Raw genomic sequence first — 21,639 nt, 5'->3', positions numbered from 1 at the left:
TGTGTGTGGGTGTGGGTGTGTGTGTGTCTGTCTCTCTGTGTGTGTGTATCTGTGTGTGTCAGTGTGTGTGTCTCTGTGTCTGTGTGTAGGTGTCTGGGTGTGTGTGTCTGTGTGTCTCTGTGGGTGTATCTGTGTGTGTCGGTGTGTGTGTGTCTCTGTGTCTGTGTGGGTGTCTCTGTGTGTGTGTGTGTATCTGTGTGTGTTGGTGTGTGTGTATGTGTCTCTGTGTCTGTGTCTCTGTGTCTGTGTGTGGGTGTCTGTGTGTGTGTGTCTCTGTATCTGCGTGTGGGTGTCTGTGTGTGGGTGTGTCTCTGTGTGTGGGTCTCTGTGTCTGTGTCTGTGTCTCTTGTGTCTGTCTGTGTCTGTATCTGTGTGTGTGTGTGTGTGTGTGTCTCTGTGTCTGTGTGTGGGTGTCTGTGTGTGTCTCTGTGTCAGTGTGTGTCTGTATGTCTCTGTGTCTGTGTCTCTGTGTGTGTGGGTGTCTGTGTGTGTGTCTGTGTGTCTCTGTGTGTGTGTATCTGTGTGTATGTCTCTGTGTCTCTGTGTCTGTGTGTGTGTGTGTCTGTGTGTCTCTGTGTCTGCATCTGTGTATCTCTGTGTCTGTGTGTGGGTGTCTGTGTATGTGTGTCTGTGTTCATGTCCATGTCTGTGTCTTGCTGCTTGTGTATCTCAATAAGCTTCTCTCTCACATCTCTTTGTTTTCATCCCTTCCCTGTCCTGTTGCCATGGAGAAGCCCGGAAGAGCAGGTTCCTAGAAAATCAGTTCCATGGGGTGAACCACAAGATGTCAAATGATAGAGTGTGTCTACCCCAACACAGACAGACAGACGTAGGCCCCCATCTGCACCATCCTTTCTATCTCCTCTTCCCCATTCATGTGGGGTATTTTTGTCCCTTTAGGGCTGTCAGAGCCCCGGATGTCAGAGGGCTGCAGTCTCCCCCTTAGTCCCACAGCATTTTCTTGGCTGCTGCTCTAGCTGCCCCCATCCCTTATTCCACTCCCCAGCCCTAGCTCCCTGCCTGCTGAACATCCCAGATCTTCAGCAGGTGACACTTTCCCTGCCAGCAGTTCCAAACACAGGAATCTCCTTGGCTGAGACCACCTGAAATGGGGTGACTGCTCCTGGCCAGGCCCCCTCCCCACGATGGTCTCACCAGGCCCTCTCCAGGACACTGGGCCACAGTGGCGTGCTCTCCATGCCCACCTGCTGGCAAGCATAGGGCAAGGCACACAGGTGTGTTCCTCCCCTTTGAGAGCTTGTCGTCACATCAGAGACAGTCAGGGCCAGGGCATGGCTCCCCTGGTCTCCACTGAGCTCTGTCTCTGCCCTCCCTCATCTGGAATCACATCCCCATCTACTCTTTCCCAGACCAGGAATACAACAGGATCTGCTCAAATTGTGGCCACATCTTCCTCATCTCCTACATCTGGGACCCGTGTGCCTTTGTCCTCTTTTGGTCCTTAGCCCCTGCTGTGACTGAGCTGCTGGCTGCTGGTTCCTTGAGGATGAGGAACAGTGTGCAGCCTCCAGCTAGTTCTGGCCAGGGCCCAGCTGCCTCCTGCCCCTGTCCTGCAGAAAGGCCGTGAGATTCAGAACCCAGAGGGGACCCACAGCCTCAGTTTCCACATCTGTAAAACAGAGATGGTTTATAGGCATGTGGCAGCCACCTAGGGCCCCACTGCATGCCCTATGAATTCAGCTGTTTCCTTACTGCACAGCTCTACAATGAGGAGATCCTTGACCTGTTTGACAGCACCCGTGACCCTGATGCCCGCCACCGCAGGTCCAACATCAAGATCCATGAGGATACAAATGGTGGCATCTATACCACCGGCGTCACTTCTCGCCTCATCCACTCCCAGGAGGAGGTGAGCATCTGCTGGAGGTCTGGAGCAGGCCCAGGGCATCCTGAAAGGGCAGGGGCTGGCACCACGGTAATCCCGAGCCCTCACTTCTGCTTCTGTTTCCAGCTGATCCAGTGCCTGAAGCAGGGGGCCCTGTCCCGCACCACAGCCAGCACCCAGATGAACGTGCAGAGCTCACGCTCCCATGCCATCTTTACCATCCACCTGTGCCAGATGCGCATGTGCACCCAGCCCGACCTGGTGAGGAGCCTGCAGGGGGCCCAGGAACCAGCTTGCTACAGGGGTATCCCAGGATGGGCAAGATGAGGAGCCACAGATTCAGAGACAGCAAACCAGATTGAGGCTGGCCTCTGCCATTTGTTGATTTTTATATTTTTCTTGAGCCTCAGTTGCCCGATTTGTAAAATCAGTTAATGATCTCTCAATCATGGTGTTGTGAGGATTAAATGGAAATCAGGCTTGAGCAAGTACTCTACACGTTGTCAGATGCTCTGCATGTGCGAAGGGCAAGGTACTTGGCCATCCGCCCTGCCTCTCCTGGATGGCAGTACTGTGAGTAGGGGAGCCAGCGAGGTAGGTGAGGGCTGGGTGAGTCAGAGCTGACTTCTGTTGCAGGTGAATGAGGCGGTGACTGGGCTTCCTGATGGTACACCTCCCTCGAATGAGTATGAGACACTCACTGCTAAGTTTCACTTTGTGGACCTGGCCGGCTCAGAGCGGCTGAAGCGGACAGGGGCTACTGGCGAGCGGGCCAAGGAGGGCATCTCCATCAATTGTGGCCTGGTAGGCACATGGCGGGTCATCAGCCCCAACACCCGCACAGCTCAGTCTCAGACCCCTCCAAGGCCCTGCAGTCCCACGCCTGCTGAGTCCTCCTTGGACATCTTGCCAGTTAGCCCTTCACTCTCAGGCCTCAGCCCTGCCCCCAACTTCCCCCTTTCACCAGTTTATCCATCTGCCTATAAACCCACCCAGGGGGCAAAAGGGCTGCTGGGGCCAGAAAGGCAGGTACAGATGGTTTGGGGATTTTCTTGTCCCTCCCTACCCTTCTCTCCCTGAGTGACTCTTGAGTGCCAGAGTCTGTCTCCCACAGCTGGCCTTGGGCAATGTGATCAGCGCCTTAGGGGACCAGAGCAAGAAGGTGGTGCACGTCCCCTACAGGGACTCCAAGCTCACTCGGCTCCTCCAGGATTCGCTGGGGGGCAACAGGTATCTGGTGACCAACACCCAGGGAAGGGACAGGGGAGGCAGGGAGGTTCCTGGAAAATAGTGCCGTGTGGGTATGGCGCAAGCCTGCCCCAGGAGGAGAAGGCCTTCCCATCCTAGGCTGCAGGTTTAGGAGGTAGGAACCTTGAGGTGCTTTATGACCTTTAGGCAGCTATGGTCAGACTCAGTTTCCTTATCAGTGAAACAGGGAGAGACATTCTCAGGGAAGTCATATGACCCAGGCAAGATGATAGATGGGAAATGCTAGAAAATTCAGGGCTGTGACTCATCCTCATCACCAAGCAAAGGACTCTGGCAATTATGTATCACCACCTCCCCAGCCTTGGTAGCCACCTTTACTATGGTTATCTGCTGTTGCAGTGAAAACTCCTGGCCAGGTGGTCCAGATCCCCACATCCCAGGTTCTGTCCTGAATGCCCACATGCTTTGGGCATTAAGGTAGTGGGGGAAAGGGATGGGAGCAGGACCTCTGCCCTGAGGCAGTGCTTCTGGGGGCTGGCCGTGTCCCTCATCCTCACACCAGCCTTTCTGCACCCCCAGCCAGACCATCATGATCGCCTGTGTGAGCCCCTCAGACCGAGACTTCATGGAGACCCTCAACACACTCAAATATGCCAATCGAGCCCGCAACATCAAGAACAAGGTGGTAGTGAACCAGGACAAGACCAGCCAGCAAATCAGCGCACTGCGGGCTGAGATTGCTCGGCTGCAGATGGAGCTGATGGAGTATAAGGCGGTGAGCATGCTTCTGGGCATTGCCCAGCACCCTTGCTTGGAGCTGGTGCTCCATACGCACCCTCTGCCCTGCAGCCTCATCCTAACTTCCTCAGCATCCCTCCCACCTCCCTATCACCCACCATCCACTTTGGACATGACTATTGAGCATCAGTTGTGTGCCAGGCATGATGCTCACTATTAGGGACTCACCCAGGTGAATCAAGCACAGTCTGAGCCCTCAAGATTTTAGAATACTAAATCCAAGAAAGAAGGGATCCCCAGCTTTTGTTGCATAGATCTTATGCACAGGGCAGACACTCTCCAGGGTGTTTTCATGCCTGCTGAATGTGTTGTGTTGGAACAGATAAGACTGCTAGACTGGCACAGAATCATTGATAGAGGGGCCCACAGGAGTATCCAGTGTGCTGCAGAGGGGCAGAGGAGAGAGTTGGCCTTACTTGCTTGGATGGTCAGAGAGGACTCATGGAAAAAGGGGTCTTTTATATGGATTTTGAAGAATGCATGAGATAACGGCAAAATGAGATGGGGCAGCCATTCTAGGTAAAGAACAAGCCATGCACAAAGGAACAGAGTGGGAAAAAATGGGTCCTTTGGGGGAAATGTCTAATTCTATGTGACTAAGACAGAAGTCACCAATTGGTAGCCCATGGCCTGAATCTGGCATATAGATGAGTTTTGGTTTGGCTTGCACTTGTTTTAAAAGAATACAGCTTCATTGTCAACCTTTCTGAAAGTCAGGGAGTTTCAGTTTAGCTAAAAATTTTAAAGATCTAACAACTTATGGTACTAAGTTGACTGGAGAGGCATAGGGACTGCCCCTTTTAGACTAAGTCTGGGACTCTCTTAGCTCCAGTCTCTACCATTCCCTATTGTCTTACAACCAGCCTGACTCATTTATGCCAACTGCCTGGCAGAGAGGGTTTTGACCCTTGGACTAGAGTTTATGGAGATATGAAAATACACTGTGGAAAGTTAGGTCAAGTAAGATTGTGAGAGGCCTTGAGTGGCTGGTTACAAAATTTGGACTTTTTATTGTCAAGGAGAACTGTGTAAGTTTTTTGCGCACTGGGGACCGGTAGCTGTGTTTTAGGAAACCTGGGGCAGGGAAGACTGGTGATGCTGCCATATACAGGGGAAGGCCAGGGCACTGGCAGAGGGAGGGGCACCATCAACCCCTTCCCCCACCTGTGAGCTGTGCCGCCTGACTGCTCCCCTTTGCCCCTGCTCCCAGGGCAAGCGAGTGATAGGAGAGGATGGCGCTGAGGGCTATAGCGACCTGTTCCGGGAGAATGCCATGCTACAGAAGGAGAATGCGGCCCTGCGGCTGCGGGTGAAAGCCATGCAGGAGGCCATCGACGCCATCAATAACCGCGTCACCCAGCTCATGAGCCAGGAGGCCAACCTGCTGCTAGCCAAGGCTGGTGAGTTGGGCCTTGCCAGGCCATGTCAGAGCACCAACAGGCTAGGAACCCCTCTCTCCACACCCACCCCAGAGTATCAGGTAGACTAAGCCAGCCAGTCAATTCACAGTTCAACTCATTTATGCATTTTTTTCACTTGATTTTAAAACATTTTTGTATGGCACAAGCAATACATGAACACATCCTTCTTGTTCAACATGCAAACAATACATCACTATATGAAGCAAACGATTAAAATCACCTCTCCCTGAACCCTCCACCCCAAGCCGTCTCTACTTCTCAGAAGGAACCTCTGTTAGCAGCTTGGTGTGTATTTTCCCACGCCTTAGTATTTGTTTCAAGTATGAATGTGTATTCATATACATTCTTAAATGTGTGTAAGATATAGACTACATTTTCTATGTATGAGATTGTATATATTGCTCTCAGACCCCTTTTTCATTTAGCATTATGTTTTATAAATCTTTCCATATTAAACCTACTTCTGGTCCACGCCTGTAATCCCAGCACTTTGGCAGGCCAAGGCAGGAAAATCTCTTGAGCCCAGGAGTTTGAGACCAGCCTGGGCAACATAGGGACACCTAGTCCTACAAAAAATACAAAAATTAGCCAGATGTGGTGGCACGTGCCTGTAGTTCGTGTTACTTGGGAGGCTGAGATGGAAGGATTGACTGAGCCCAGGAGGTTGAGGCTGCAATCAGCTGTGACTCTAGCCTGGGCGACAGAGCAAGACCTTGGCTCTAACCAAAAAATAAAAATTTTTAAAAACCTACTTCTCTTAATCTTCTGCCATGGTGTCCCATATGTAGCAATGATGAATAAATTTATTACAATAGCCTTCTAGTGATGGGGATTTAGGCCAACAGTGCTTGTATACCTCTGTGCAAAGTATTTTTTTCTATAGATTTCTTTTTGGAAAAGGCCCATATGAGCTACCCTATTCGAGGCACAGATATTAGAGCAGTAGTATCAGCGGTAAAGACCCTCGCTGCTATTTATCTTTTTTTTTTCTTTTTTTCTGAGACGGAGTTTTGCTCTTGTTGCCCAGGCTGGAGTGCAATGGTGTGATCTTGGCTCACCGCAATGTCCACCTCCCGGGTTCAAGTGATTCTCCTGCCTCAGCGTCCCGAGTAGTTGGGCTTAGAAGCATGTGCCACCATGCTTGGCTAATTTTGTATTTTTAGTAGAGACGGGGTTTCTCCATGTTGGTCAGGCTGGCCTCAGGTGATCCGCCCGCCCTGGCCTCCCGAAGTGTTGGGATTATAGGCCTGAGCCACCGCGCCGGCCTATTTATCTTCTTCATCGCACCCTCCTTCCCACCTTCCCATTCCAGGCGATGGCAATGAGGCCATTGGCGCGCTGATCCAGAACTACATCCGGGAGATCGAAGAGCTGCGGTGAGTGAGTGAGCCCCGCCCCAGCAGGTGTGCACGGGGATGGGGGCCTCGGCCAGGTGACGCCAAATGGGTGGCAGCTCACTCGGCCCCGCCCACTTGCTCTTCCCGCTCAGGACGAAGCTCCTGGAGAGTGAAGCCATGAACGAGTCCCTGCGCCGCAGCCTCTCACGGGCCTCGGCTCGGAGCCCCTACCCCCTGGGTGCCTCTCCAGCCGCCCCGGCCTTCGGGGGCAGCCCGGCCAGCTCCATGGAGGATGCCTCGGAGGTGATCCGTAGGGCCAAGCAGGACCTGGAGCGGCTAAAGAAGAAGGAGGTCAGGCAGCGCAGGAAGAGGTGAGTGGAGTGTCGTCCCCACCCACGAGAGCCCTTAGACCACCCCAGTGGACCCTGCCCGTCCCCCAGGAGGACTGCTGCCCACCAGCTGTTGAGGAGGGAACCTCCACGTCCCCAGCCCCAGGGGCTGCCTCAGTATTGCTTGGGAATTCGTGGCGCAGATTTGCTCAGCCTTTTAGGCAACCTCCCTCCCTCATGTTCTCCCACGCCATATGCTTTCCCCCAAGGAGAGGAAGGACTGAGCTGAGCCAAGGTCAGCTCTGGGTGGCCCTAGGGAAGAGCAGCGGGGTTCTCTGCAGAGTAAGAGCCAGCGCTTTCCCCGCCGTCTGGTGAGAGGCCTCCTGTCCTGCCGCTGCCGCCACCCTGCCCATGTGCTCAAGGCAGGGGTGGCCTTCCTAATCCAGCCTTCCTGTCCTCCCTGAGCAGCCCCGAGAAGGAAGCCTTCAAAAAGAGGGTAAAACTCCAACAGGAGAACAGCGAGGAGACAGATGAGAACGAGGCGGAGGAGGTGAGGAGCACGGCCCGTCCCACCTCACCACATGCGTGCCCCCTGTCCCTGCTGGGGTTGGGGGGCCCCATAGCATCCTTTGATAGAGTGAGGGAGGCGGTTGGGTCTGCATCCAGTTGATCCTTGTACTTTCTTATATCTCTGACTGGTTACCATGGTGATCTCCAACCCCTAGGCCCCCATCTCATCCCATATGGATGATGCAGGTGGGGAGGCCCTCCCAGAGGGGTTCTGCAGGGATGATGAGGGAGGTGGCGCTCTTCCAGGAGTAGGGGGTGGGCTGGGGGGCTCAGCTGTGGCCTGCCCCAATCCCCACCCTCCTGACCCACCTGAGGCATTGTGTCGGGACGCACCTCTGCTTCTGGGCTCCCCTCTCTGAGGCCAGGCCCACCCCAATGGTGCCTGGTGCCCAGGAGGAGGAAGAGCGAGACGAGAGTGGCTGTGAGGAGGAGGAAGGGCGAGAGGATGAAGACGAGGACTCGGGCAGTGAAGAGAGCCTGGTGGACTCAGACTCAGACCCCGAGGAGAAGGGTGCGTGGGCCTGGGTTGTGGGCTGTGGAGGATGCAATGCCTGGCTACCAGTGCCCAAGTGTGGGGTTGGGCCCTGCTCAAAGATTATGGTGTCCAGGCCCCAGCACTCCCAGACATGAACCCAGTGACAACAGCAGTCATGATGGGAATGACAGCGAACACTTCCTGGTCATTCATTAGGTGCCAGGCACTGTACTTACCTTAACCCTTTGAGAGGCTGGGTTCTTTCAGTCTTGACTGCAACTGTATGCATAGGTGTTGTGAGCTTCCCTATAGAGGAACAAGCTCACATGGGTTTAGTGACCTTCCCCTGTGTGGTCCATGCAGAGCAAACGTGAATGTAGGCCTGACTGGTGCCAAAGCCCTCTCCTCTAAATGGAGATGCCTGCCCTTTCAGCCCTGCCTGCTGCCAGCCCTGGCCCTAGCCCTGTAAGTTGTTCTCAGCCATCTCACCCTCCTCCACCGAAGCTGGTCCCACGTCATCTGGAACAGGTGGATGCTCACCTCAGGAATGGCTGGGCTGGGAAGGATGTGTAGATCCCCCCTGCCAGCTCCTGAGTGCCACCTTGCCTTTCTGGAACCGCTCTTTAAATGTGTTGTTCCTTCTGGTCGCATTCTACCTGCATTGGGATTTATCCTTTTGCTCTCTGGTCACTGATTGGTTGTGGCTGACCAAAAGAGGGTCCCAGCTCCCCAAGACTGGCACATCTGCTCCCCATTTTGCCCCTTGCCCTAACGCTGGGCTGAGCCTCTCTGTGCCCCCATAGAGGTGAACTTCCAGGCGGACCTGGCCGACCTGACTTGTGAGATTGAAATCAAGCAGAAGCTGATCGACGAACTGGAGAACAGCCAGCGGCGGCTGCAGACGCTCAAGCACCAGTATGAGGAAAAGCTGATTCTGCTGCAGAACAAGATCCGAGACACACAGCTGGAGCGCGACCGCGTGCTGCAGAACCTCAGTGAGGCCAGCACCACACCCCCGCCACCCCATCCGGACCCTCCCTTTCCCCTGAGCCCCTCCTCTGTCAAAAGCAACTGGTGTGTTGGGGTTATCCTGGCCTTCTAGGCAAGGGACTTCCCAACCTTTGACTTTGGCCCTTTGACCCACAGTTAAAGGTTCTTACGTCTAACCCTAATTCCTATGAAACATTCTAAATTGATTTTTTGTTGTTGTTGTAGTTGTTATCGTTGTTTGCTATCATGTCACGTATTAGAATTCTTTATATACCTAGGCACACGAACATGACATTCCCAGCCTTTCCTCCTGCAGTCAGTTCCTTGGGTCTTTTCCTTTGGACCTGTTTGTAAATATTCTTGCATTATATCTTCATTATGCTGCTCTTCAGCCCATTCATTCCATTTTTTATTTATTCGTTCATTGATTTACTTATTCAGCAAACACATGTTGAATATGTCTTATAGAGCAGTCATTGTGCTAGTGCTAGAGATATTGGAGTGGGCAAAACCCCTGCTCTCGCGCGGCGTACATTCTAGTGGGGAAAGACAGACATAAAAGAAAGAGCAGAATCTGTAGGGTGTCAGATGGTGGTAAGTATAGCCAGGAAGGGGAATGGGAACTGCTGAAGAGTGAGTTGGAGTTTTGTTTTGTTTTTTTGTTTTTTGTTTTTTGAGACAGAATCTCATTCTGTCACCCAGGCTGGAGTGCAATGGCGTGATCTTGGCTCACTACAACCTCCGCCTCCCGGGTTCAAACGGTTCTTCTGCCTCAGCCTCCCAAGTAGCTGGGACTACAGGCACCCACCACCATGCCCAGCTAATTTTGTATTTTAGTAGAGACAGGGTTTCACTATATTGACCAGGCTGGTCTTGAACTCCTGACCTTGTGATCTGCCTGCGTCGGCCTCCCAAAGTGCTGGGATTACAGGCGTGAGCCACTCCACCTGGCCGAATTGGAGTTTTTTAAAGGATGGTCGTGAAGACTTTACTGAGCAAAGACTCAAAGGAGGTGATAGTGCTAGAGCAGCACCAACCAGGGGAAGAGCGTCCCAGGCAGAGGGAACAGGAGATGCCAAGGCCATAAGGTTGCCATGTGCCTGACATTTTGGCAGAATGATAAGGGGACCAGGATGGCTAGAGCACAGTGAGGGGGACAGGTTGGAGAAGAAATGTCATTGTAAGGAGGTTGCCTTATACTCTGAGGGAGACGGGATGTGTGGAGTTTCAAGAGAGCTACATGATACCAAATTTAAAAGCATTTTTAAAAGACTACTCTGGCTGCTGCATGGGGGAGTGAAAGTGGAAACTTGAGATCACTTAGGAAACTGTTCTACTAAAGATCCCAGGTGAGGTGACTTAGGAGGTAGTGAGAAGTCAGATTCTGGATCTATTTTGCAGGTTGAGCCCGAAGACTTTGATTGCTGGGAGGTGGATGTGAGGGAGGGGAGCCAAGGCTGCCTCAGGGTGTGAGCTTCTGGAAGGAGCATGATGCTGTGTACTGAGATGGGAGAGGGGTGGAAATGAGGAGTTGGGTTTTGTACCTGTTAAGTTGGAGATGTCTGTTGGTAGTTCTGGTAGGAGAGGCCAAGAGTGGAGAATCAGCTTATTCCTTCTGCCCTGGCCCACACCATTCTGTCTTCTCTTGCTAACTCTTCCCCTTCCCACGGGCCCCAGCTCTTTCCTCCAACACTGGATCATGGGTCAGAACCCAGCCAGCATGAGTGAGCTACAGGACCCTCATGGGAAGCTGGGGACCAGGGCTTCAGAGATCCAGGATGAAAACGCCCCTGCCCATTTCAGTAGGATGTCAGAGCAGGAAGGGGCCTTGGGCATCGACTAGTCTGACCCCCTCATTCAAATGATGCAACAGGCCCAGAGAGGGGGGTGAGTTGCCCGAGGTCATACAATGGGACTGGAACAGAGGCTTCCTGTGTTCCCCCTTGATGACCCTATATTTAGTGGGAGCCCTTAGGGACTCAGCACCAACAGCTGCTGCTTGTTGCTCTCAGGCACCATGGAGTGCTACACGGAGGAGAAGGCAAACAAGATCAAGGCAGACTATGAGAAGAGGCTGCGGGAGATGAACCGGGACCTGCAGAAGCTGCAGGCCGCCCAGAAGGAGCATGCCCGGCTGCTCAAGAACCAGTCGCGCTATGAGAGGGAGCTGAAGAAGCTACAGGCCGAGGTGGCTGAGATGAAGAAGGCCAAGGTAGGGGTCGAGGGTGTGAGGAGTGGGACCTGGAGTGCATGTGACATCTTCTTAGAATCCACTCACCATAGTAAAAATAATCATTGCCATCAAGTGTGGATTCTCTTCTCCACACACAGCATTACCTAGTTTGACCCTGTCTTGACCCTTAACACGGTCCTTTTAGCTGAGTGCATCATCCAAGGCGAAACAACCTGCCCCAGTAGTGGGGCTAGTATGCAGGGATGCTGGGGTACGCGGGGTCGTGTTCAGGGCAGGTGAGGATTTCAGGGGACCCCACTTGGTGCTGCCTCCTGTTGGGGAGGCTGCAGCACACTTGCTTCGGGTTTGCACAAAGCGCACAGGAGGCCTCTCATTTGGTGCAACCTGGCCCTGAATGATAATAGTAACAGTTGTCATCATTTGAACATTTACTATGGCCAGGCTCCAAACTAATCATCTCACACGCATGATCACATTCAGTCCTTAGAAGAACCTCATGAAAGAAGTGTATTATTATTCTTTTATATATGAGAAAGTGAGGCTCAGAGAAGTTAATTCCAGCTTCCAAGAGGTAGCACTGGGATTTGAACTCAGTTCTCTGGCTCCCAAGCCACTGTGTGTTCCAGGTGGCACAATGCCTCCCTTTTCTACTTTGCCACCACTCAGAGTGCTCTAGTCTCTGGGACCTGGGGTCTGCCCCTGCTCTTCTGACTTCGGGGCTCAGGTCTTGTGTTTCCGGTGTCTGGTGTGTTCTGGCTCCCGCCTGGGGCTCAGCAGATCCATGCTCCCTTTCGGTCCTCCCTCCCTCTGGGCCTTCCAAGCCCTACATTCCTGCCTGCTCTGACCCTCAGCCCTCAGTGGAGCCTAGATCCCCACAGCCCTGGGCAAAGCCCTGGGCTAAGCCCTGGGCACTGGTGGCAGCCCCAGCAAGCTGTGAAGGGCTGGCCTTGGGGACAGAGACATAGGGAAGGGGAGCTCCCCAGTGCTTGAGGCTGATGGGGCATCTAGGAGTCATCGGTAGTTACACCCTCACTGCCGACTCAGTATGCAGAGGAGAGAGGCAATGCAGTGGTGGCTGATGTAGATTCTGAGAAGAGGTGGACCCATAGCTGTCATTGAGGCCTAGCCACCTCACCTGGGCAGGCTCTGTCCCCAAGCCTGGGCTGCAGGTCCGGAGGCTTCATCAGCCTGACCAGAGTGGAGAAGTCCCTGCCTTGCTGTGCTCATACCTGCGTGGCCTGGGCTAGCCCCAAGGAGCCCCTGTTTGCACCATCTCCTTCAGTGTGTTCGCCCTGTGGGGTGTTGAGACTCAAGTGTGGACTCAAGTACCCAGATCACCCAAGGGCCCCAGGCACCTGCTGATGGTTTAGAGGGAGGGACTGGTGGGCCTTCATTATCTCGGGTGGAGCAGCACTCCCACCAGGGGCCTGCACATTCTGCAGCAGCTTCTGGAGCACTTCTGCGGTGCGCTTATGTGCATCCCTACTCTGTCTCCCTGGGGGTTGCTGGCTGGTGCCTCTGCAGGATACCCCATCCTGTCCTGGCCAGCTCACGTCTCAGCTGCAGAGGCCCTAGAAAGCCTCATGAGGGAAGATGCTTATATGGCTCTGAAGCCGGGCAAATAATATAACGCCAAGATGCATCTGACAGAAGGCTCATGTGTAGACCTGTGTTTCAGTCTCTGGATTGCTGAGCTCCTTCAGCCATGTGCCCAGCTCTGTCCACGTTGACCGTGCTCTTATGAACCCAGAGCTAGAACCTGAGAGGAACACCCTTGGGTCATCCCAGAGGGGCCCAGGCTTTCTGTTGGAGGGACAGAGGGTACAGCAGCCAAGGATTCAAACCAGACACTGTGAGAGCCAGTGCCCCAGAATCCTCCCATGGCTGTTCAGCTACAGGGCCCCAGCGATTCACAGAATGGAACTGGGGTGGAGCCTGCAGCCATAGCGTCTCCCAGGGAGAGGCCACAATGCCTTCTACCTTGAACCTGTGGAGTGATGCTAGTCTCGGGTACCATGGCCTGTTTCCACTTGTCGTGTGCCTGGAATGTGTTCACCTGTTCTGAGACCTTTGCCTCTGTGGTAGCCACCATGGAGCTTGGCCACACACGCAAAGTCGGCTGGATAGGTCTTTGACCAGGAAGACATAGCACCTCCCCAGGAATCCTTAAGTTCCTGACCCCAGAAGATACCTGATACCTTGGGTTTGCACACAGCTCCTGGGATGCTGGAATTTTCAGGTCCACTTTTAGCCAAGGGTCTGACTTGTTCTTCTAGTCCTTCGGGAGAACACTCATTCTGGATCCCAAAGCCCCAACAGCAAGCAATCCCTCCTCTTCTCTGCAGATTCACCCCAACAGAGCCTGCCTGTCGTCCCACCCTCCCAGAGAGAAGCTGACCCTGCTGGCCATTAACCCACTCCATCATGCCATTTCCTTCTTCTTTCTCTCTCTTTTGTTTTGTTTTGTTTTGTTTTAAAGGCAGAGTCTTGCTCTGTTGCCTAGGCTGGAGTGCAGTGGCGCTAACACAGCTCATTGCAGCCTCAACCTCCTGGACTTAAGCAATCCTCCTACCTCAGCCTCCTGAGTAGCTGGGACTGTGGGCACACACCACCACACTGGGCTAGTTTTTGTATTATTTTTGGTGGAGACAGAGTCTCACTATGTTGCCCGGACTGATCTTGAACTCCTAGAATCAAGCATTCCTTCCACCTTAGCCTCCAAAGTGCTAGTGCTGGGATTACAGGTATGAGCCTCTGCGCTCAGCCTGTTTCCTTTCTTGACTGTTCTGAGGGCAGGGCAGATTGATGACATTCCTGGTGATGTCCAAGGCTTCAGTGGCAGAGGAAGGATCAACTGTCATGTGTTTCTCATGCCCCTGTCACTTGGAAGGTGTCCAAAGCCCTGTGTACGTTACAATTCTATGTTCTGGGCACCAGGAATAGGGAGGCAGATGCCGCAGGGCCCCAGGTCAGTGGCTTCCCAGCACATAGAGTTGCCTCCGGCCACACTAATGGTGCTCTCTGTGCCTTTGGCTACATTTCCAACAACTCTGGGGTCCAGGTTCTCTGTGCTTGGTCCCTAGCTTTGCTGACTTACCACGGAGCCATCCCTGGGGCTGCAGGAAAAGCCAACTGGAAGGCAATGATTTGTTTTCGGAATAGGCCATCTATTACTAGTTTTATGACTTTAAGTCCTTTTGTCTCTCTGAGGCTCATTTCCTTGTTTATAAAACAGGAACGATAACGTCTCTCTCATGATTGTCATGAGGAGGGTGCCTGGCATATAGCCGGATCTCAGTAAATAATGGTGGTTTTTATTGCTATCACCGTGAGCCTGGCCATGAGGGCCCTGACCTTCACCTCAGCCCTGTCTGCAGCTCAGCCTTCAGTAGGGAAGAGGGTTACCTGCCTCCAGCAACCCAGACTGTTTCTGGAATGGCCACAGGACAGTGGCTGTGGATGAGGGCCGCCAGGGGCTGTAGCATTCCAAGCAGCGAGGGCCGCAGTTGGGCCCTGCAGAGTGGAGCACCTGCACTGCTGGGCTGGCTGTGAGGCCACTCCTTTTGGCAGGTTGCCCAGGTGGCTTCAGCTCCTATGGAGGAGTGGGAAGTAGAACCCCTCACTTCAGACCCCCAGGCCCTAAGCCAGGGTTGCCTGGCTCGCCACTGTCCCTGCTCCATGCCCTCAGAGCTGGCCCCTCCCTGGAGAGTGTGGGCCACCTGCTTCTCAGCCCTGTCTCACCACCATCACCTCTGCCCATCCCAGGTAGCCCTGATGAAGCAGATGCGTGAGGAGCAGCAGCGGCGGCGGCTAGTGGAGACCAAGAGGAACCGGGAGATCGCACAGCTCAAGAAGGAGCAGCGGCGACAGGAGGTGAGGGGTGGCCCTTGAGCCTCCAAGGAGCCTTTGGCCCTAGCCAGCCTCCTGGTGCACCTGGCTGCCCCTCCTGACCAAGCAGGCCTTAATCTCCACTGTCCTAAGTGGTAGTGGTCGTGCTTGGAGGACAGTGCAGCCTGTCAGAGAAAGATGAGACCCTGTGGCTTCTGGTCCAGCCCCCACATTTAGTTAAGAGGAGGGACTTGAGCCCTGGAGAGGGGAAAGAACTTGCCCAAGGTGACCAGCAAGCCGGAAATGTGCAGCTTCAGGCCCTGCAGAGAAGCCCCAGTAGGGCTGAGCCCTCCGCTCCAGGATTCCTCCTCACTGGAGGGAAGAAGAGGCTAAGGAAATTGCCCTTGTGGAGAAAGCAGATTTCACTGCAACCTCTGGGGAGGGGAGCTCAACTCTGGGTCCCACTTTATCAAGAGTTTGGCTGCATGAGAATCATCCTGAAGCCCAGGCTTTCAACTACAGAGCTAGCCAGCCTGTGCACAGAGAGGGCTGAGGTGCCTGAGTGTGGAGCCCAGCCCTCTTCTGTCTCCCACAGTTTCAGATCCGAGCTCTGGAGTCCCAGAAGCGGCAGCAGGAGATGGTCCTGAGGAGGAAGACCCAGGAGGTGAGCTCACTTGAGGGGCTGACGAGGCCTTGGCCCTGCTGCACATGTGTACGTGCAAGTGTGCGTGCGTGCGTTGCTTGCCTTCTCTTTTGGACCTCCAACTTCCTCGTGGTGGAATAAAGGCGTTATTTCCCAGTTCTGCCAGAGCTGGCAAGGAGGGGAAGCAAGCCCTGCTTGTGGCCCTGACTCTCCCTACTTCCATTCAGCAAGTGTAGTTGGTGTCCAAATTGTGTCCAACCTATTAGAAGGGCCTTTCTCAACAAGAGCTCAGGCTGCAGGGCAGACTGCAGGCCTATTCCCAGATGCCTGAGCTGTGCATTAAAAAAAAAGAAGGTGGCAGCCTCTTTTGTGTTCGTGTCACATCAAACAGAGATCCCTTGGCCCTTTTGCAGCCCAAGCCCAGTCCAGCACAGAGCAGCCTCTGTGTTCCTGCTGCCTGGCACCTCAACCTGTGCCCTTCTGTGTGGTTCCAGGCCACCCAGCTCACCGGCTCCCTCTTTTCTCCCTGCTGCCCCAGGTTTCTGCACTGAGGCGCCTAGCCAAGCCCATGTCTGAGCGGGTGGCAGGGCGTGCAGGACTAAAGCCACCCATGCTGGACTCTGGGGCCGAGGTGTCGGCCAGCACTACCTCATCTGAGGCTGAATCAGGGGCCCGCTCTGTCTCCAGCATCGTGCGCCAGTGGAACCGCAAAATCAACCACTTCTTGGGGGACCACCCTGCGCCCACTGTCAATGGCACCCGGCCTGCCCGGTAAGGTGGACTGACAGTCCTCTGGCCTGGCAGGCAGAGGGGGTGGGAATATGGGGCAGGACCAGGGTGAGGAAGAGGGAAGCTCTTGGGAGTGCTCTGGGTCCCCGTGGCTGTCAGCTCCAGGTAGGGGGTTCGGTGGAGCTATAGAGGTTAAAAGGAGTCCCATCCAATCCCCTTTGCCTATGTCTCCTAGAAAGAAGTTCCAGAAGAAGGGGGCCAGCCAGAGCTTCAGTAAGGCAGCAAGGCTCAAGTGGCAGTCCCTGGAGCGACGGATCATCGACATTGTCATGCAGAGAATGACCATTGTCAACCTGGAGGCTGACATGGAGCGACTCATCAAGGTGAACCCTGCCTCCCCCTTCTCTCCCATCCCACCCCTCTGCCTGTCCTGTCACCTCCAACTTCTCTGGCTCTTCAGACTTTCCCCGCCCCACCTCCCTCTGCTCCTTGTGCCTGCTCTGGAATCCCGAGGTGCTGGGGGGACCTCACAGGCCAGCCTGTGGTGGGAGCTATGGGCAGGGCTGGGCAGCTACCTGAGGCCTCTCCTTCATCACAATCACCGCCCTCCCCTCCGACCCCAGAAAAGGGAGGAGCTGTTCCTCCTGCAGGAGGCACTGCGGAAGAAGCGGGAGCGGCTGCAGGCTGAGAGCCCCGAGGAAGAGAAGGGGCTACAGGAGCTGGCTGAGGAGATCGAGGTGCTGGCAGCCAACATTGACTACATCAATGATAGCATCACCGACTGCCAGGCCACCATCGTGCAGCTAGAGGAGACCAAGGTATCTGCAAGGCTGGGCCTGGTGGGGCAGAGGCGGGAGAAGTGGGTGGCAGGGGCAGCCCCAGGCGACAGGGCTCTCTGCCTCCCGGTCCTAGGAGGAGCTGGACTCCACAGACACATCCGTGGTCATCAGCTCCTGCTCCCTGGCTGAAGCTCGCCTCCTGCTAGACAACTTCCTCAAGGCATCCATTGACAAGGTAAGCTAGGAGCGTACCTGGGCAGGGGTCTCTATGGGCACAGATGCCTCTGTGATATACCCTAGTGTGAAGCCCAGGGGACTGGCTCCTCCTTACCTGCGTCACTCACAGGCTAGGTAAGCCACCTAACCTCTGCCCCTCCCATGCCATAGCCATAAAGCTGAGAGGGTGACCGTACCAAGCGTATAGCTTGCTGTGTGACTTTAACGAGATGCTGTGTGTAAGGGATGTGGCCTGGCATCTGGCACACAGCAGGGCCTCTGTTAAAGTTGACCCTGGGTGTCTGGCCCAAGCCTATCCAAGCTGGGCTTGAGTCTGTTGGAGGTAGAGGGAGAAGTGTGCGTATGTGGGCATAGGGGAACGACAGACAGACCACATTCCACCCGGGAGGGTTTACACCAGAACATCAGGTGTCCCTTGACGTTTCTTGGGCTCCTCTCCCCTCTCCTTGACAGAGAGCTAACCAGAGGATGTGCCTCCTTCTCTCCTGGGGCCTGTGGTCTCTGGGGACAGACCCTGCATGGTGTGAATCTGTGTAACTCTGGAAGGAGACAGGAGACTCTGCTGACTGACCCCTGCCCCGGGCCCCACTGAGCTTCTCTCAGCTCTGCTTTGTGTCTGGGGACTTTATGAGTTTGCTAGGGCTGCCATAACCAAGTACCAGTCTGGGAGCCTCAAACAAGAGATTTATTTTCTCCCAGTTCTGGAGGCTGGGAAGTCCAAGGTGCAGGTGTTGGCAGGGCTGGTTTCTTCTGGGGCCTCTCTCCTTGGCTGTAGATGAATATGAGTTTTGGGAGGACGTAACCTTGCCCATAATAGGGTGTGTCCTAAGGTGACCGTCACTTAATGTGTGTATGTGGGAGCTAAGGGGGCTGGCGGCGCTCTCAGGTCTGTGCTAGGTACAAGGGTGATGTTGGGAGCTGGAAGGGAGCCCTCCAAGGTGTCTTGAGGAGTGCAGGTTGTGTGATATGGGGGACCCCCAACCCCAGGTCAGGAGAGGTAACTCCAGGCTTTGTTCCCTGCCCCCAGGGACTGCAAGTGGCACAAAAGGAAGCCCAGATCCGGCTGCTGGAGGGCCGACTGAGGCAGACAGATATGGCAGGCTCCTCCCAGAACCATCTGCTCCTGGACGCCCTGCGTGAGAAGGCCGAGGCTCACCCCGAGCTGCAGGCACTCATCTACAATGTGCAGCAGGGTACGGGTAGGGGCGGGTGGAAGCTGCCAGCTCCTTGGCACTCCAGTGCTCTCGAACTCGGACCCCCAGGAGGCCCTCACTTCCCCTAGAACCACCCCTAATCCCCACCAGGAGCCCTGGTCTGATTCCAGTGGGTGAGATATAGGAGGGAGACCATCATCCCTCCCCCGACACTTGGATGAGGCTTCTCAACCCCTTTCCCTCCCTCCTGCCCTCCCACAGAGAACGGCTATGCCAGCACCGATGAGGAGATCTCAGAGTTCTCTGAGGGGAGGTGAGTTTGCAAGCTGGGAGTGAGAGGCTGGCTCTCAGCATGTACCTGGGGCTGGTGGGAGGAGTTGCCATAGGTCCCAGGGCTGAGCCTGAATTTGGGGGCTCCTCAGGATCCTGAACTCTCTCTGCTTCTTCTTCAGCTTCTCCCAGTCATTCACCATGAAAGGATCCACCAGCCATGATGATTTCAAGTTCAAGGTGAGCCCCGCTGGAAGTCAGGCAGTGGGTGCAACAGGGCCAGCCTCCCCACAGCCTGTTCCCTGCTTACTGTGGCTCTGTTCCATCCTCAGCCATAATACAATATTGTCCCCAGCTGGGAGGGAGGTGCCAAGAAAATTTAGCCTGGAATTGGGGGTTGTCCAGATATGTAACCTGTTACAGCCCATTCCTTCTGAGGTGGGTGGAAGGTGGGAGAGAGACCGCTAGCCTCTGTTGCCACCCTGCTAGCAATAGCACCATAACCAGGGGCCCCGCTTTTCAAAAATATCCCCTTTCCCTCACCCATGATTCTGTCTCATGCTCTGAGTCAAAACCCACCTCTACATGTCTGGTTATCTTACGTGCACACAGTCAATTCAACCATATGGGAGTCAACAATAAGGAACTTTACCTAATAGCGAGGCATCAGTTTCATTAGACTAAAGCAAGATGCAGGGTTTTTTAAGGAGACAAGGAGGGAAAAAGCTTCAGACTGGGAATAGCAAATTATGCATAGTTTTGAGATAAACTGATTAGCTGGTGACCCGCAAAGAAGTCAGGCTGGGCATTCTGTGTTTACGTAGTCCAACTAAGGGCAGTGAAACCATTTCAGTTGCTCTAGATTCTCCAGAAACCCTGAGAGTTTAGCTGTGGAGCACAGGTGATGTCTGTCTGGGTCCTTTCATCAGGTCCTCTACCTTAGGCCAAGAGAGCATCATTTCTCTTGTTAGAATTTCCGGGAGGGCTAGGTGTAATGGCTCATACCTGTAATCCCAGCACTTTGGGAGTCTGAGGCAGAGGATTTTGTGAGCCCAGGAGTTCAAGACCAGCCTGGACAACACGGTGAGACCCTATCTCTACAGGAAAAAAAATGTAAAAATTATCCGGGTATGGTGGCCGTGCCTGTAGTCTCAGCTGCTCAAGGAGGCTGAGGTAGGGGGATCACATGAGCCTAGGAAGTTGAGGCTGCTGTGAGCCAGGTTTGCACTACTGTCTAAAAAAAAAAAAATAGAATTTCCCCTGGCTCCCCTTTATGTGCCATGCCATTTGGGCAAGTTGATCCACCCTGTTCTTTCTTTCCCAGAGTGAGCCCAAGCTGTCTGCCCAAATGAAAGCTGTGTCGGCTGAGTGCCTGGGTCCCCCACTGGATATCTCCACCAAAAACATCACCAAGTCCCTGGCCTCCCTTGTTGAGATCAAAGAGGACGGAGTGGGCTTCTCTGTCCGAGACCCCTATTACCGGGACAGGGTCTCGCGCACCGTCAGCCTGCCTACCCGGGGCAGCACTTTGTAAGGACGGGAACGGGAATGTGGGTTGGGGCAGGGGTGGAGATGGGTCTGGGCCTCACTGGACTCTTCTGTTCCAGCCCCAGGCAGTCTCGAGCCGCAGAGACATCCCCGCTGACGAGAAGGAAGTCCTACGACCGAGGGCAGCCCATTAGGTGAGATCGCCTTCTAGATCTGCTCCAGAGTCACCACCAGTCTAGTCCTTGGGTGCATGAGTGGCTGTGATGTTCTGCTCTGTTGATCATCTTGTGCACAGTGTAACCTGGGCCAGCTTGACTGAGCCATTCAGCTTCACCCAGTGGTCGCTTCCCCACTCTGTCAGGTGTGGACTCAAGAAATGGGCCAGGCGTGATGGCTGACACCTGTAATCTCAGCACTTTGGGAGGCGGAGACGGCCAGATCACTTGAGCCCAGGAGGTTGAGACCAGCCTGGCCAATATGGTGAAACATCATCTCTACTAAAAATATAAAAATTAGCCAGGCATAATGGTGCATGCCTGTAATCCCAGCTACTCGGGAGGCCAAGGCATGAGAATGGTTTGATCCTGGAAGGCAGAGGTTGCAGTTAGCTGAGATCGTGCCACTGCACTGCTGCCTGGGTGACAGAGCGAGACTCTGTCTACAAAAAAAAGAAAAGAAAAAGAAAAAGAAATGTAATCTCTATAACGCACTTGAAAGTGAATAGCCGAGCCAGGTGCTGGAAACTGTTTGCTGATGTGCACCCAACACAAGTGGCTTTGTAGTGGCTGGGATCAGTCGTTGCAGTGAGGTGCTTCAGCCCCTTTTCGTGACCATGGGTTCTGGGGAGCTTTCAGGTCTTTTTAAGGCCTTATCGTGTGAGAGGAGATTAGAAATTCAAAGGAAAGGCCAGATGCAGTGGCTCACGCCGGTAATCCTAACACTTTGGGAGGCTGAGGCGGGTGGATTGCCTGAGCTCCGGAGTTCAGGACCAGCCTGGGCAACACGGTGAAACCCAGTCTCTACTAAAAGACAAAAAAATTGGCTGGGCGTGGCGGCGTGCACCTGTCATCCCAGTTACTTGGGAGGCTGAGGCAGGAGAATTGCATGAACCTGGGAGGCAGAGGTTGCGGTGGGCCAAGATCACGCCATTGCACTCCAGCCTGGGTGACAGTGCGAGACTCCATCTCAGAAAAAAGAAAAGGAAGGAAAGAAGAAAAGAAGGGAGGAAGGGAGGAAGGAAGGAAGGAAGAAAGGGGGGGAGGAAGGGAGGGAGGGAGGGAGGGAGGAAAGAAGGAAGAAGGGTGAGGGAAGGAGGGAGGGAGGAAGGAAGGAAGGAAGGAAG

At 54.2% G+C, this 21,639-nt stretch overlaps 1 protein-coding gene across 7 annotated transcripts in view; it reads left to right on the top strand.

Moving 5' to 3' along the window:
• The window catches only part of KIF21B (kinesin family member 21B), a 60,705-nt gene that overhangs the window by 18,064 nt on the left and 21,002 nt on the right, over positions 1 to 21,639 (top strand). For all 7 annotated transcript variants that reach the window (XR_001890039.1, XR_001890040.1, XR_001890038.1 and 4 more), the window contains exons 4-26: positions 1,721 to 1,870; positions 1,973 to 2,107; positions 2,483 to 2,650; positions 2,961 to 3,076; positions 3,635 to 3,830; positions 5,064 to 5,253; positions 6,587 to 6,650; positions 6,764 to 6,982; positions 7,409 to 7,490; positions 7,904 to 8,021; positions 8,789 to 8,980; positions 10,988 to 11,187; positions 14,935 to 15,042; positions 15,593 to 15,661; positions 16,179 to 16,411; positions 16,605 to 16,752; positions 16,993 to 17,187; positions 17,282 to 17,383; positions 18,413 to 18,578; positions 18,801 to 18,852; positions 18,992 to 19,049; positions 20,134 to 20,339; positions 20,417 to 20,491. Coding sequence is in view for 4 of the 7 variants with exons in the window: in XM_017896549.1 (XP_017752038.1) it covers positions 1,721 to 1,870; positions 1,973 to 2,107; positions 2,483 to 2,650; positions 2,961 to 3,076; positions 3,635 to 3,830; positions 5,064 to 5,253; positions 6,587 to 6,650; positions 6,764 to 6,982; positions 7,409 to 7,490; positions 7,904 to 8,021; positions 8,789 to 8,980; positions 10,988 to 11,187; positions 14,935 to 15,042; positions 15,593 to 15,661; positions 16,179 to 16,411; positions 16,605 to 16,752; positions 16,993 to 17,187; positions 17,282 to 17,383; positions 18,413 to 18,578; positions 18,801 to 18,852; positions 18,992 to 19,049; positions 20,134 to 20,339; positions 20,417 to 20,491 (3,242 nt within the window). In the remaining 3 variants the exon portion in view is untranslated. The remainder of the gene's footprint in view (positions 1 to 1,720; positions 1,871 to 1,972; positions 2,108 to 2,482; positions 2,651 to 2,960; positions 3,077 to 3,634; positions 3,831 to 5,063; positions 5,254 to 6,586; positions 6,651 to 6,763; positions 6,983 to 7,408; positions 7,491 to 7,903; positions 8,022 to 8,788; positions 8,981 to 10,987; positions 11,188 to 14,934; positions 15,043 to 15,592; positions 15,662 to 16,178; positions 16,412 to 16,604; positions 16,753 to 16,992; positions 17,188 to 17,281; positions 17,384 to 18,412; positions 18,579 to 18,800; positions 18,853 to 18,991; positions 19,050 to 20,133; positions 20,340 to 20,416; positions 20,492 to 21,639) is intronic.

The sequence above is a fragment of the Rhinopithecus bieti genome, unplaced genomic scaffold (assembly GCF_001698545.2).
Source record: "Rhinopithecus bieti isolate Rb0 unplaced genomic scaffold, ASM169854v2 scaffold_24392, whole genome shotgun sequence".
NCBI lineage: Eukaryota > Metazoa > Chordata > Mammalia > Primates > Cercopithecidae > Rhinopithecus > Rhinopithecus bieti.
The sequence above is the reverse complement of the archived record's forward strand: the minus strand, read 5'-3'. Positions and strand labels throughout refer to the sequence as shown.